The 14,546-nt window shown below is 42.0% G+C and overlaps 1 protein-coding gene across 1 annotated transcript in view; it reads right to left on the minus strand.

Annotated features, from left to right (window-relative positions):
* The window catches only part of LRIG3 (leucine rich repeats and immunoglobulin like domains 3), a 30,154-nt gene extending 16,001 nt beyond the window's left edge, over positions 1-14,153 (minus strand). Inside the window, exons 1-3 of the mRNA XM_073651860.1 lie at positions 13,770-14,153; positions 3,712-3,783; positions 3,524-3,598 (exon numbers count right to left, since the gene is read on the minus strand). Coding sequence (XP_073507961.1) covers positions 3,524-3,598; positions 3,712-3,783; positions 13,770-13,948 — 326 coding nt within the window. The 5' untranslated portion in view covers positions 13,949-14,153. The remainder of the gene's footprint in view (positions 1-3,523; positions 3,599-3,711; positions 3,784-13,769) is intronic.
* Positions 14,154-14,546: the final 393 nt, after the last annotated feature.

Genomic DNA, 14,546 nt, shown 5'->3' on the forward strand with positions numbered 1-14,546 from the left:
CATACCTGCCCGGTGCCCAATCAGTGCTGGTGACACTATCCCCACCTTCAGACGTATAAACAAACAACAGGAAGACAGCGTCACCGCAGCTCCCAACCCCCTGGATTACTTATATGTCTGAAGGCGGAGACAGTGATGCCCACTGATTGGGCACCGGGCTCAAATGTCATGGCATAACTTCACGTGAGAGTGAGGACACTGTTGGAACGACGCAGGCACGGGAGGGGAGTATAGGTGTATCTATTTTAATCGGGGCCCAAACATTCAGATTGAAGAGGAGTTGTACACTCCCTGACAGAAGTTGTGTCGCTTATCCATGTTATGTAAATAAAAGCTTCTAACCTGACGTTAAATTCATCCATTGGTTTTATAAATTACTCTTTTGAAAGCTGAAACCCTTTTATGACCGCCAGGTCATATAATGCGCCCAATCCTAGTTTACATCCTCACCATTGCTCAGTAAATGATCGGTTAATTAGTGGGGGTGTATAAAAAGAAACCCAGCACCCCAGACCTTCACTTGAACTGCAACTTGAGCTCTGACAACATGCCAAACATCCAGCCTGCGACCAAAGCCTTGATTATCAAGAGGCTGAAGACCAGATCTACTGCAGAGGTGGCTGGCACCTTTAATGTGTCTCAGCGTCAAGTACAAAGAATTAAAAAAAAAAAAAAAAAAAAAAAAGATTTGAAGAGACTGGAGAGGTGTTTGACAAGCCCAGGTCCGGCAGACCCCACAAGACAACTGCTCAGGAGGAACGTCTGTTGGTTAGAAAATCCAAAGCAAGCCCCTCTTCCACTGCAGCAGAGCTCCAACAGGCCTGGTCACCTCAAGTCCCTGTGTCAACTAGAACAGTTTGTAGGAGTCTGTCTTGAAATCGCCTCCATGGTCGAATCAGTGCCCAGAAGCCAGCACTAAACAAAAGGCAAATAAAAAAACCATGTGGCATTTGCAAAGTCCCAAAGCCTACTAAACAGATGGACGCTGGAAAAGTGGCAGAAGGTGGATTTCTCTGATGAATCTTCAGTAGAATTACACCACAGCCACCACAAATACTGCAGGAGACCTACTGGAGCCCGTATGGATCCAAAATACACCCAGAAAAGTTAAATTTGGTGGTGGAAAGATTATGGTCTGGGGTTACATTCAGTATGGGGGTGTGCAAAACATTTGCAAGGTGGAAGGCAATATCAATGGCCTAAAATATCAAGAAGTATTAGCTACCTCTTACATTCCAAATCATAAAAGGGGTCAAATTCAGTTGTAGGATTTTGCTTCATCTCATACATCCATCTCTACAACAAAGTTCCTCCAGGGAAAAAAGATCAAGGTGCTCAAGGACTGGCTAGCCCAGTCACCAGACATGAACATCATTGAGCATGTTTGGGGTAGAATGAAAAAGGAAGCTTGGAAGACAAAACCAAAGAATCTAGATGAACTCTGGGAGGCATGTAAGACTGCATTCTTTGCTATTCCTTATGACTTCATTAATAAATTGTATGAATCATTGTTGAACCGCATGGATGCAGTCCTTCAAGCTCATGGAAGTCACACAAAATATTAAATATGACTAATAGCACCACAACTTCATTCACCAATGTTATGCCACATATATTTGTATTTTAAGATTATTTGTTTGAATATCACATTACTTTCTGTGGGCGAAAAAACTTTTGTCTTGCCAAAATCTGACCATTCTGTGTTCATGAAATGATCAATATTTCAGCATTGATGCCAATTTATTTTCTTAACCTAAACCAAATTTGGGAGGGTTTCAGCTTTCAAAAGAGTAATTTATAAAACCAATGGATGAATTTAACGTCAGGTTATCAGCTTTTATTTACATAACATGGATAAGCGACATAACTTCTGTCAGGGAGTGTAGTGGACAACTCCTTTAACCACTGACTTCTCACCTAGCTCTGTTTGACCGATAGGACTTATCCATATTTTAAACAGGGAGAATCCTATCAACCTAGTAAAGCGATGTAGGGCAGAGCCAGCCACTATGACTAGTCTTCCTGATCACCTGTGCAAAATAGGTTTCATTTTTTCATCAGATTGACAGTACACAGGGCAACAGTCGGGACCCATGCTGGTTGGCACGTTAATGACCAGGCCAATTTTTACAATTCTGACCACTGTCACTTTATGAGGTAATTACTCTGGAACGCTTCAACGGATCCCCCTGATTCTGAGACTGTTTTTTCGTGACATATTGTATTTCATGATAGTGGTAAAATTTCTTCAATATCACTTGCGTTTATTTGTGAAAAAAACGGAAATTTGGCAAAAATTTTGAAAATTTTGCAATTTTCAAAATTTGAATTTTTATGCCCTTAAATCAGAGAGATATGTCACACAAATGAGTTAATAAATAACATTTCCCACATGTCTACTTTACATCAGCACAATTTTGGAACCAAAATTTTTTTTTGTTAGGGAGCTATAAGGGTTAAAAGCTGACCAGCGATTTCTCATTTTTCCAACAAAATTTACAAAAACATTTTTTTTAGGGACCACATCACATTTGAAGTCACTTTGAGGGGTCTTTATGACAGAAAATACCCAAAAGTGACACCATTCTAAAAACTGCACCCTCAAGGTGCTCAAAACCACATTCAAGAACTTTATTAACCCTTCAGGTGCTTCACAGGAATTTTTTGAACGTGGAAGAAAAAAAATGAACATTTAACTTTTTTCACAAAAATGTTACTTTAGACCCAATTTTTTTTATTTTCACAGGGGTAACAAGAAAAAATGGACCCCAAAATTTGTTGTGCAATTTCCCCTGGGCACGCAGATACCCAATATGTGGGGAAAAAACACTGTTTGGGCGCACGGCAGGGCTCGGAAGGGAAGGAGCGCCATTTGACTTTTTGATTGTAAAATTTGCTTGAATAATTAGTGGACACCATGTTGTGTTTGGAGAGCCCCTGTGTGCCCAAACATTGGAGCTCCCCCACAAGTGACCCCATTTTGGAAACTAGACCCCCCAAGGCACCTATCTAGATGCATAGTGAGCACTTGGAACCCCCAGGTGCTTCACAAATTGATTCGTAAAAATGAAAAAAAAACAACACTTTTTCATTTTCATGAATCAATTTGTGAAGCACCTGGGGGTTCCAAGTGCTCACTATGCATCTAGATAGGTGCCTTGGGGGGGTCTAGTTTCCAAAATGGGGTCACTTGTGGGGGAGCTCCAATGTTTGGGCACGCAGTAGCTCTCCAAACGCAACATGGCGTCCGCTAACAATTGAGCCGATTTTCCATTCAATTTGTTAGCGGACACCATGTCGCGTATGATGTGCCTAAACAGTGGAGCTCCCCCACAAGTGACCCCATTTTGGAAACTATACCCCTCAAGGATTTTATTAAGGTGTGTGTGCGCGCGCGATCGCCATGACGTACTAATACGGGTCTGGCTCTTAAGTCCCAGGGCACAGACACGTAATAGTACGTCAGATGTTGTTAAGGGGTTAAGGTCCGACTGATAATCTTATAGAAAAATTGTATACTTACAAGGAAAGAAGTGTAATATTTGCTGACAAAGGACCAAGATTGGGGATCATCTTCAAATCATTTCTATTTAACCTCCTGTTTAAAAATGAAACACATTTTAAAGCTCAAACATTCAATATTACAAGAAATATATTGAGAAAAATGCAGTGTACTTCAAAACACATAAAACTCAATATGAACAAACTTACAGTTCACGCAGATTATGCAGGTGACTCATTGAGCTAGCTTTGATTGAAGAAAGTCTGTTCTGGCTTAAATCCCTGAACAAAAAAAAAAAAAAAAACACCACATGGTGAGAAATGTTCTGTAAACTAAATAGTAGTGCTAACCATAGCTAAAAGACAACTCTGACAAAAAGAACATACCGATTTGTGTTTTTTGGAACATGCACGATCTTTCCTAATATATAAAATATTAGTTTAACAATAGCTAGGGAATATTACTGGCCATTTTTGTTCTAGGCTAAAAAAGTTTACAAATATTTAAATATATACTGTATTTTTTGGATTATAAGATGCATCCCGCTCCCATACCAATATGGGGGGAAATGAGGGTGCGTCTTATAATGCGAACTATACATATCCGAAGCAATGTCCCAGGATCGCTGCTGCTGGAAGCTTCTGCCTTCCGGCAGAGGCTGGAGTCGGAAGATGGCTGCAGTCCCATTGCTTGTGGTCCTCATGCTGCGGGTCCCTGGATCAGAGATCTCAATCTGAGCATGCACCGCCTCCGGCGGCCATTTTCCCAAAGACGGCCACATGGGTCAATATGGAAGGTGCGGGGCTCCGGCTTTTACAAAATGTCGGAGGAGCCCCCACACCACCGGACACCTACTACAAGAAATGGGACCGCAGCCATCTTCCGACTCCTGCCTCTGCCGGAAGACAGAAGCTTCCGGCAGCCGCAAGCTCCCGACTCCTGCCTCGACCCTGCCACATGGGACCCTGCTCCACCAATGCCTCAGGCCCCCAGGTAAGCTGATTAAAAAAATAAATAAATAAAAATCCTATTCTCCTCCCTAAAATTTGGGGTGCGTCTTATAATCTACAAAATACGGTATTTATAATCATAACCAATGGACAAATTATATGCCCAAATTGTATAAACAATAAGATGCAATAAGCACATTTCCAAACATGGGAAACTTGGGAAGTGGATGGAGTGCTCAACCCTGTAATGAGGTGGGAGTATATAAAAAAATAGCAACTGGCTTTGTACAAACATATACGTGTGTTATGTATTACACAAAAACACATACCCACAGTCTACAAGCCATATATGAAATCCAGATCAGGGAGGAGATGGTCAATTGAGTCCATGATATACAAATATATAAATATACAAATCTCATGTACAGCAAAATTGAATCAATGGTGCTATATAAGTATTATTATTAATAATGAATCCCTATCTATCATATGAGTTTTCTGAAAACAAATTCCAAGAAGAGGGGACCCCCCCAAAAAAAAACCGCAAAATCATTCCGTATTAAAAAAAAACAAAAAAAAAAAACCTACATTCAAGCACCTTCTTAAAAAAGGCAAAAGAAAACTCCAGCTCTACTAATAAAAAACACCTTTTCCTATTCACACAGCACATGAAGAGGTGAGAAAATCTGTTCTCCTGGGATTAGGCCCAAACACAAAAGCGCAGAGCTTTGAAACTATTAAAATCCTGCATGATGGACCACAGTGGAGCCAGACACTTTCACTCGAAGCTCAAGCCCCCGTCCATCTGGATTCCATCACTGCGGCCACAAGCGTAACAACTTCCACTATGAATCAAACAGACTTTGGTATTTTAAACACTGAAAAAATGTACAGCTTTAACTTTTAACATTAATCTAGAGCACACAATGGAGATCACTGGAAAGGTTTTACAACCATGCATAATTGGGGAGCTAAAATAAACCTGTCGCTGACACCAAGACATAAAAAACAAACCAAAATCTTAGTGGAACATTAAAATGCACACCACCAAGTCCCTTTTTCATGTGAACTGCTGGGAAATTCTGAAAAAAGCAGACACCCTCTTCAAAATGCACCTGGATCTGTGAAAGTCATTATTTGAAAAGACTCCTACAGCGGTGGTCTCGCTAGCACATGTTTTTGCAACTTCAATCAATTTTTAATGCCATATACCTCCAAATACACTAGCAGCAGCTGTAACCACAATCTGTCAGCTATAAATGCAAGGAGAATGGCTGCGCAAGGGGAAAATGTTTTTCTTTTCGGGAAAAAAAAAAAAAAAAGAAAGAAAATGGAAAAATTAGCTGCAGGAAGGTGAGGAGGGGGAAAGGGAAAAAAATACTAGCAGATGTAGTTTTTAACATTATTTACACATTTCGAAAATACAGGTTTCAACTTTACATGAATATAATACCCATAACCCCAAAGAAGGCAGAGATTTTGAATAAAAATATTCTAAAGGCTTTTTTCTAGAGTTGCAATATTTAGGCTCTGTTCACATGTACTGTTGTCATAATTTTGGAATATGAAAAAATGGATCTATTTATGGATGAAGACCATTTGTTATGATCTGTTCCCTGTATTAAAAAAAAAAAAAAACACAACAACTGATCCAGTTCCTTATTTGTATTTTGGTCTGGACTAAAGTTGCAGAACATTAGTTTTTTATTTACATTTTGGTAGAACAAAAACAAAGATTGCAGTCACACAAACGAAAGAATTTTTAGGACATTTCTGTCCCCATTTATGTTTTTTTTCAGTCGAAAAATGGAAACAACTACTGGACACATTAATAGAGACTAATAGAGTTCAGACATTTAAGAATCTACAAAACTTTTTAATAGGGAAAAAAAAGTGTGGAATTCAATTCAATTCTTAAATCTATTCTGCTGTGGAAACACCACCTTTTTTTAAATGCATAAAATACAATTATATAGGCACTAAATATACAGCACCTACAGTCAGAAAAAACATAAAAAAAGGGAACAAAAAACTTTTTTGGACTTTATTACAAAAGATTGGACCAATAACTAACATGTAAATCATACTAAGGAAGTCCGTTAGTTTACACTGGCAACAAGGGTTCGATAGATATACAAAATATTATTGAGAACTTTGCCTCCGCCTAAAGATAGTGATCTCACAATACCGCTGCGCCAAGCAATAGGCTGCACCAGTCACAGTGACAGAGCGTCACCACTGCAGCAGAAAATAGAGACTGATGGGGTGGAGGGAATAAAGAGAAAGATTGACGCCCCAGATGAGTCCTACTTTAAGTCCACAATTCCAGATGCATTTCAGGTAGAGAGTTCTTGGCACACAGTGAGGGCTGTTTGGAGAGCGGCTTGACCACATGTGGTCCTCACACCTACAGAGATGGAGCCCTGTGACTCCAGGGCCAAATGTCACAGCTGTTAATTGAGTAAACACAGTGGGGTTTCTGTCTTCAGCTCCGGCCTTATTTACACAGATGCAATGTTCCTGAATGAATTTTAGGAATGTTCACTTGAAAAGAACAACAGAACTGAATCTGCCTTGTGAGATGTGTGTTTATTTGACACATATTCAAGTTTTGCAGCTAAGTAAACAGCAAATGTGCTGGCTGAGTCCTCTGGAAACAAAGCAAAACGTACAAAAAAAACCTCTATCACTGCTACACACAATAACCCACAAAATCAAGTTTTTACATGCAGGATATCATTCAAACAAGTTTAAAGGGGAAAAAAAGACCACATGTAATGGAGGGAAGAAGTTTCAGTAACCCGTCAGATTCCAGATTTCACTTGACCACAATAGAATAGAAATGGACTTGATAATTCTATGAGATGCATTGTGTATCCACTGTCCATCTACACAGTAGAGCTGCTCAGACTGGATCATGCGGATATCCGAGAACCGCACAGCAACTTCTGTGTCAGAGGTACCTGGGCTGACTGTTTATTGACATGTGGGAGTGATTAGCAGCAATTTCCTGAGAGAAAATGGTGAGCTGAAGGCACTTCCCCTGCCAGACGCGAGTGGACACAGGAGAGGAGCAAAGACAAAACCAGGGGGAAAAGGTATTGCAACACAAGGTTTCACAAATTGGGCCAAGCTTTAAAAAAAGAGGCATGTGGCATTAACACATCAGTGCGTTGTAGTCAAAATATGGACCGGACACGGGTCTGAGCGTTCCAAGGACTAAAAGGTGTTGTCCAGTACTTTTTTTTTTTTTTTTTTTTAAGTTGCCCAATGTATTCAGCATGTGGGCATAAGTATCTCTATAAATACCTTGTGTTGCAGATAATGCCTGTGAGCGGCGCCATCACTGGCCGCTAACAGGCATCACGTGACCCCCAGCTGCAGCCAACTGACATCCGCTGACGTCACGATAAGTCCAGGCTGCAGCCAAGGGTTCCTCTTCCATGTTCCACCGGTGGCTGCTGGGTTGTGGGCGGGGTTATTCCCCAGCATCACACCCGGCATCCACCGCGTGCTCTCCCTCTCCCCATTCATTGGGAAAGCGCACAGTGGATGCTGGGTGTGACGCAGGGAATACCCCCGCCCACAACCCAGCAGCCACCGCGGGGACCCCAGCGCTGAGTCACGCCGCACTTGTCGTGACGTCAGCGCTGAGTCACGCCGCACTTGTCGTGATGTCAGCGCTGAGTCACGTGATGCCTGTGAGCGGCCACCGATAGCGCTGCTCACAGGCATTATCAGAAACACAGGGTATTTACAAATATACTTATTCCCACATGCTGAATACATTGGGCACTTTAAAAAAAATTACCGAACAACTTCTTTAAAGAAAAGGTAAATTTCTGTGCAATATATAAATGGGGGGTTAAGAACGCTGGGCAAGACAGATCTTCCCGAGAAGCCGCCTACAGAGCTTATTTTAATGCTTAGTGACGCCTCTGTAATTAAATTGATCCCCATCCCCCTCGCTGTGTGTGTGATATTAGACTTCCTACACAAAAGCTCGGGTGTGTGCAGATCACCTCTGTCCTTGCTTCTGCTTAACTATGGGCAATCGCTTCAATTTCCTGCCGAGTGGCTGAGCAGAAGGAAGTTGAAGCCAGTGCCCACATAAGGGCAGAACGTGGCGCAGAAGTGAAAACAGTGGCGTTCTGTGCAATCTAAGCTTTCATGAACAGTGACACCACACATGCAGCCAGGGGATCAGTTTACATAAAGAAAATGTCGCTAAGTATTACCATAAGCTCTGGAGGCAAACTCCAAGTTTTGTCCCACCCAGAGATCTTAAAAACTCATTTACATATTAATAACAATGAGGATTTTTCTGCACCAAGTTGATATTGACGATCTGATAACTTATCAGTTTATTCAACTTTCTACGACCTGCATGCCCATATAGCACTGCAGCTTTGTAGCGCTGGGGTCCAGGGTTCAAATCCCACCAAAGACAACATCTACAAGAAGATTGTATGTTCTCCCCATGTTTGTGTGGGTTTCCTCTGGGCACTTTGGTTTACTCCCACACGCCAAAGACATACTGATTATGAGCAACATTGGGGACAGCAATGACAATGTCGGTTAAGCACAGCAGAATATGCTTTATAAGATATATTATCGACGGCTATTTACACAGCATATATAGCACAGAAGATGATTTCACCCAAAGAGCTGGAGTTTTCCCTTGTTTGTAGGGCGATTGGAAGAATTAAAGGAGCGTTCCCAAAATCACTAGTTCATGATAATCTTGCAGTTTAAATGTAGCCACCAAAAGGGCCACACTGTACCAGGCGGTGACTTGTTTTTGTTCAAACTACTGTACTTGTTGTCTGCTACGTATACCCCTTTCACATGTAAAGCGCCATGGAATAGCATAATAATAATAATAATAATAATAATAATAGTGCACAGTCAGCTATACAAGAACACTTGGCCACTAGGTTCATATGTTTGTAATGAGGGAAAAACCACTGCCGGCCACCTCTAGGAGCTAGTTTATCTTCCTTGATAACAATAGGATGTGCAGACTCAAATCAATATGAATGGGTATATAAATCTAAAGCCATCATCAGAAAAGAATGACCTATTCTTCGAAAAAGGTTTTTGTGCTTAATGTATTTTTTCGGCAAGGTTTTTTATTTTTCCTATAATGCAATCTGGATTAAATAAAAATGGGAAGTTTTGAAATAGTCACACTGGCGACTCGGGCTTCTTTAGACTCCCTGTTTCAGGAAACAACACATGTAAATAGCCACAATGAACAGACTGATCCCATCTTTTGTATTGAAGTATCTAATTAGCCTGTGCAAACGTCAAGGTGAAGGGAGGGGGGAGCAGAGTCAGCTGTTACATTGCCCATTGTGATTGGTGGTTTTGGCGTTACCAGCTGTCTATACAGGTGTTCTCTGTCATTGTAACACTGCCTCCGATAAGGTAGCTACTGAAACCCTTCCTCAAAGGACAGGACGTACGAGTCTATAAACGTCCCCAGTGGCCAGTGTGAAAATTGCACGACTACAATTTTTTAACGTTCCCCCCACATACATGTAAACACGAAAACCTGATTTAAAAATAGGTTTAAAATAAGTCTCTCCAACCGGAAGATCTGTCTAATCTGAAAGAGACTGGATGCTAGGGAGGTAGTTTCAGAGCCCCAGTGCAAAGACTTGTAGTTAGGCAGTTTATACACATAGGACTGCAGCCAGGTTGCTCAGTTAGCGAATGGAAACATGAATGTTAACATAATACACTTTTTTTTTTTGTCCAAATCCAGCCTTAAGTCGCTAACACACACACACTGGAAGAAGGAAGATCTATTATAACGTGATGTTATGGCAGTATGAAATAATCACAAGTGGGAGGTGGATCACAGAACAAAACCGTCCATCAGAACTAGCGCAGGGAAGGCAGTGACAGTAGTAAGTAGAGGCTTTCTGGCTGCTGTTCTGGGTTTGTGGGAGTCTTGTCCACAGTGTACAGGCAGGTTGCCACCAAACTTTATTGGCAGGAAACCAGACTACGCTCTTGGCTCTGTCATATGCCTTCTCTGCCATGTTCTTGACCACCCAGCCAGGGAGGGGGGAGGTTTTTATATAGTTAGAACGGACTAGATTAAAAAATGCTTACTTTGTGGCTGTTCTTACCCAGCTGCCACCTAGTGCAAATACCTAATAGTAACCATTAAACCTCCCGACTTCCAATTTATAACTACACATTATGGTTGTTTCCAGCTTTTTCACATTAGGCAGATGCATGAATAGAAATAATATACAGATATTAAGCCCTGGGCAAGTAACGTGGTGTTACTGTGGAAGACAACCCTGGTATAACAAATTGTTATAAGACATGGACAAAAAAAAAACTATAGGATTTACTACAAATCCATGAATGGCAAGAAATGAAGATTGTCGATATAATACTGCCCCCTATGTACAAAAATAATATTGCCCCCTATGTGATCTACTGACACAGACCGAAAAACTGTTCTGGTCTTTTTGATTGGCATTAGAATAGGTTATTGCCATATAACAGGGTATTTATTTGGCTCTATTAAAAGCTTATTGATGATTAAGAGAAGGACTAGAGTTTATTATAAACAGTTTTTAGTCTAGAAAGGAAAAAAATTTAAACACTGCACACAAACAGCATGCCCTCTGGACTACAGTGCAATCAAAAGCTCTTCATCATACAATTGTAATGGAATGCACTCTTCCATATGTTGCCAATAGAGCCGTTCTCCGATAGAGCATGGCCTCCAGATGATGTAACCCAACACAATTAGCCTTATCTGTATTTTACAATTAGAAACAACCGGAAAATTTTTCTGAAATTATACACATTTCACGACGTTTTAGAATATTCAACATTGTCTTAAGGAAATACTCCGACACAGAGACAATGCTCACCGTTCTCCTTCTTTACCGAGAAACAGACAATGATGGAAAGAGGAGAATATAGGATTCTAAGTTGAATATAAATGGGGGTGTAAATAATGTGAAAGCTTAGGATATCTTTGGTAAACATTAGGAAACCGCATAGTCCGAGTCTACATTGCAGGTTTGAACCACTGGTAATAAGATTGCAGGACAGTATAGAATCCTTCACAAAGTGATCACACACATTTTCCTCCAGTTCCAGAACTTCAATGGTCCCTGCAGATCTGTTTGCAATCCAGCAGTGATTATGTGCTATAAGGCTCTGATTCATCAAAGCTTTTACATGACAAAACTGGCGGAAAAAGTCACAAAATCATTGCACAATGCAAGGCTGTGCAAATACTTTATCAGAGCTGGGGGAAAAAGGCTTGAAAAAAAGCAAAAAGTTGCGAAGTAGTCCGAGATGGGGCAGGACATAGGCATGGTGACCCCCATTGGCATATCTTAAGCCACAAATCTTACTCCAGTCTCTAACTGGAATAAGATTTGTGGCAGGGAATGCAGGAAGGTGCAGAGCACTTTGTGCCATGCCTAGTTCATTAAAAGGCATGTGACTTAATGAGTCAGGTAACTTGCCCTCTACCCAAGCCCTCATGAGAAACACTGGTCTTGATAAATCTAAGTCTACATCCATGGCACCCCTGCAACCCATTACTGTCCTTAGCAGTGATGCTTGCATGTACAATGTGGATGAAGGAATTTATCTGCAAGACAAGACAAAAAAAACAAAGGCTGAAGTGGACCAACTGAGCAGCGGAAGATTTTAAAAATCCTTGAAAACCCATTTAAATTATGATTGTTCTCACTGACACTACACAAGGGGTGTACACAGATTATGTATGCATGTAGATTTTTGTGTTAGTTTTCTTTACTACACACAATCCTCCGTAGCAACGGCCCGTCGTACAAAAAAGTATTTTTATTCTACCAAAATCATATAACCCAATTAAAAACAGAACATCACTAAAAACACGTCCAGCTAGTAAATGCTGAAGATTTCATTTGTTTCAGCAACAATAAAAACCCTCTTAAAGAACGCCAAACGCCTGTCCTATCACCAGAGTGAAAAGAGAACTATTTCTGTGTGTAGAAAACAAGAGCAGGTTTACAACAAATTGTGAAAAAAATATATATATATTTTTTTTTAAATAAGGAAATATTCTGGAAAATGTCTAATCTGATTGCAATGTAAATAAAACAAAAAGATGTATCAAATTGGAAAGTAAAACATCTGCTTTATGAATGTGTAGCTTCATTACATAGAAGTAGATGTGTACAAGGGGAAAGCCGCGCTCCAGCCTCCACGGATTGGGTTACATTACCAAGGTGTGGGAAGAATTTGCTTGACAAATTACTATACGGTTAGGCAGAGGGTTTTTTTTTTTTTTTTGAATGGTCAAGATTGTTCTACCAGATTGAAACCCTTGGCAATAAACCTCAGCAGAAGCCATAAGTGTATAGTCAGTGGGGCAGATGTTTTCAAGGTGTCCTAGCCTAAAACCAACAGTTGTTTTTTTTTACAATCTGGTGTTTCAAAGGAGATACTAATGGGATTTTAGAAAAGCGGCCATACTGAAGAGTCAAAGCATTTAACAAAATAAAGATGCAGTGACTACTGAAAAAATATATATTTTTTTTTCTTTAAGAAAGGACGACAACCATGTTACACAATAAAAAGGCAGGTTTTTAATATGTGGTAAGTGTATCCCGGATGGTTATTGCCATACATCAATAGGCTGCTTGCATTATCCTTATGCATGATGATGATTGAGGAACTACATTATAAGCAATTCTCTCTACATTACTGATTACATTTAGGCAGTGTTCACATGTTGCGTTTTCTTCTGTTGCCATCGTCATGTTTTCTGCAGGTGTCCGCACCAAAATACACAATTTCCTCTCATCATTGCTTCTTATTAGATGCATTTTCCTCTTTGAGGAGTTGTTGGTGCAGATTTGTTTTTTAGATGACTTTTTCCAGACCCCCACAGAAGGTTCTCAGTCACACTCACTTTGCTTGCACATAAATGCGAGTCTCTATACACACACGTTTTATATGGAAACTGCTCATAATGCAATTCCCTATTGGACAGTAAGGGGTCTCCAATGGCCTAAGCTGGCAGCAGTGTGCCCACCCGCAGATCTCAGCTGGCAGTGCTGGAAAACACAATCACTGCTTAGCACAATGTGACAATTACTGGTATAGACAACAAACACTAGACCCCGGGCCCAGTACAGCCATTGCCCCGGGCAGCAGATCGGAGAAGGCCCAGCGGCAGGTACGTGCCCACCAGCTGCCAGGCCTCCAGGTTCTCCCACCAGGGCGCCCTATTAAGCCCCGGCCCTACGGGTCGCACATCCACGTCGTCGGTTCCGTATACTCACAGCTGTACGGCCCATCCCGGGAGGTTCTCCAGTATCGTATATAGGTCACCACGGCTACAGTCCAGTAGATCCCCGAAACAGCGGCAAGGAGCCGGGCACGACCCCCGATCGGAGCCCAGTCCGAGCGCACACTCCAGTAACAGCAGCAGCGGGAGAGCGATCCTTGTGGAGGCGCTCATATTGCTCGGTGACAGCCGGGCTCTAGCGGTGACTCCTTCCTCCGGGCCGGGCCACTGGCATAACTCGTACGGTGCCCGCAGTGTCGAAACCTGGAGCCTCGGTCCGTGCACAAGAAAAGTCCAACTTGTTTGAGGAAACTTTCCCCTTCGCGTCCCCCAGCCGGGCCAGGAAGGGTGCGGGGCTGTGCTCCTATTGGTCAGCGCAGCCCCCGTCACGTGATGAAAACAAGCCGTGCGCCTTGGTGTGGGGGAGGGGAGAGTGCGGAGCGGAGATTACACCTAGTGATGGGAGAGGAGGGCGCTGCTCACACCTCTGCTTCCAGCACTGCATGGCCGCGGGCTAGAGCCCCACTACCTCTGCTTCCCTCACTAGAGCCCCACTACCTCTGCTTCCCTCACTAGAGCCCCACTACCTCTGCTTCCCTCACTAGAGCCCCACTACCTCTGCTTCCCTCACTAGAGCCCCACTACCTCTGCTTCCCTCACTAGAGCCCCACTACCTCTGCTTCCCTCACTAGAGCCCCACTACCTCTGCTTCCCTCACTAGAGCCCCACTACCTCTGTTTCCCTCACTAGAGCCCCACTACCTCTGCTTCCC

Source organism: Phyllobates terribilis, unplaced genomic scaffold (assembly GCF_046119375.1).
Source record: "Phyllobates terribilis strain yellow unplaced genomic scaffold, ASM4611937v1 Scaffold_11__3_contigs__length_659146591, whole genome shotgun sequence".
Lineage (NCBI taxonomy): Eukaryota > Metazoa > Chordata > Amphibia > Anura > Dendrobatidae > Phyllobates > Phyllobates terribilis.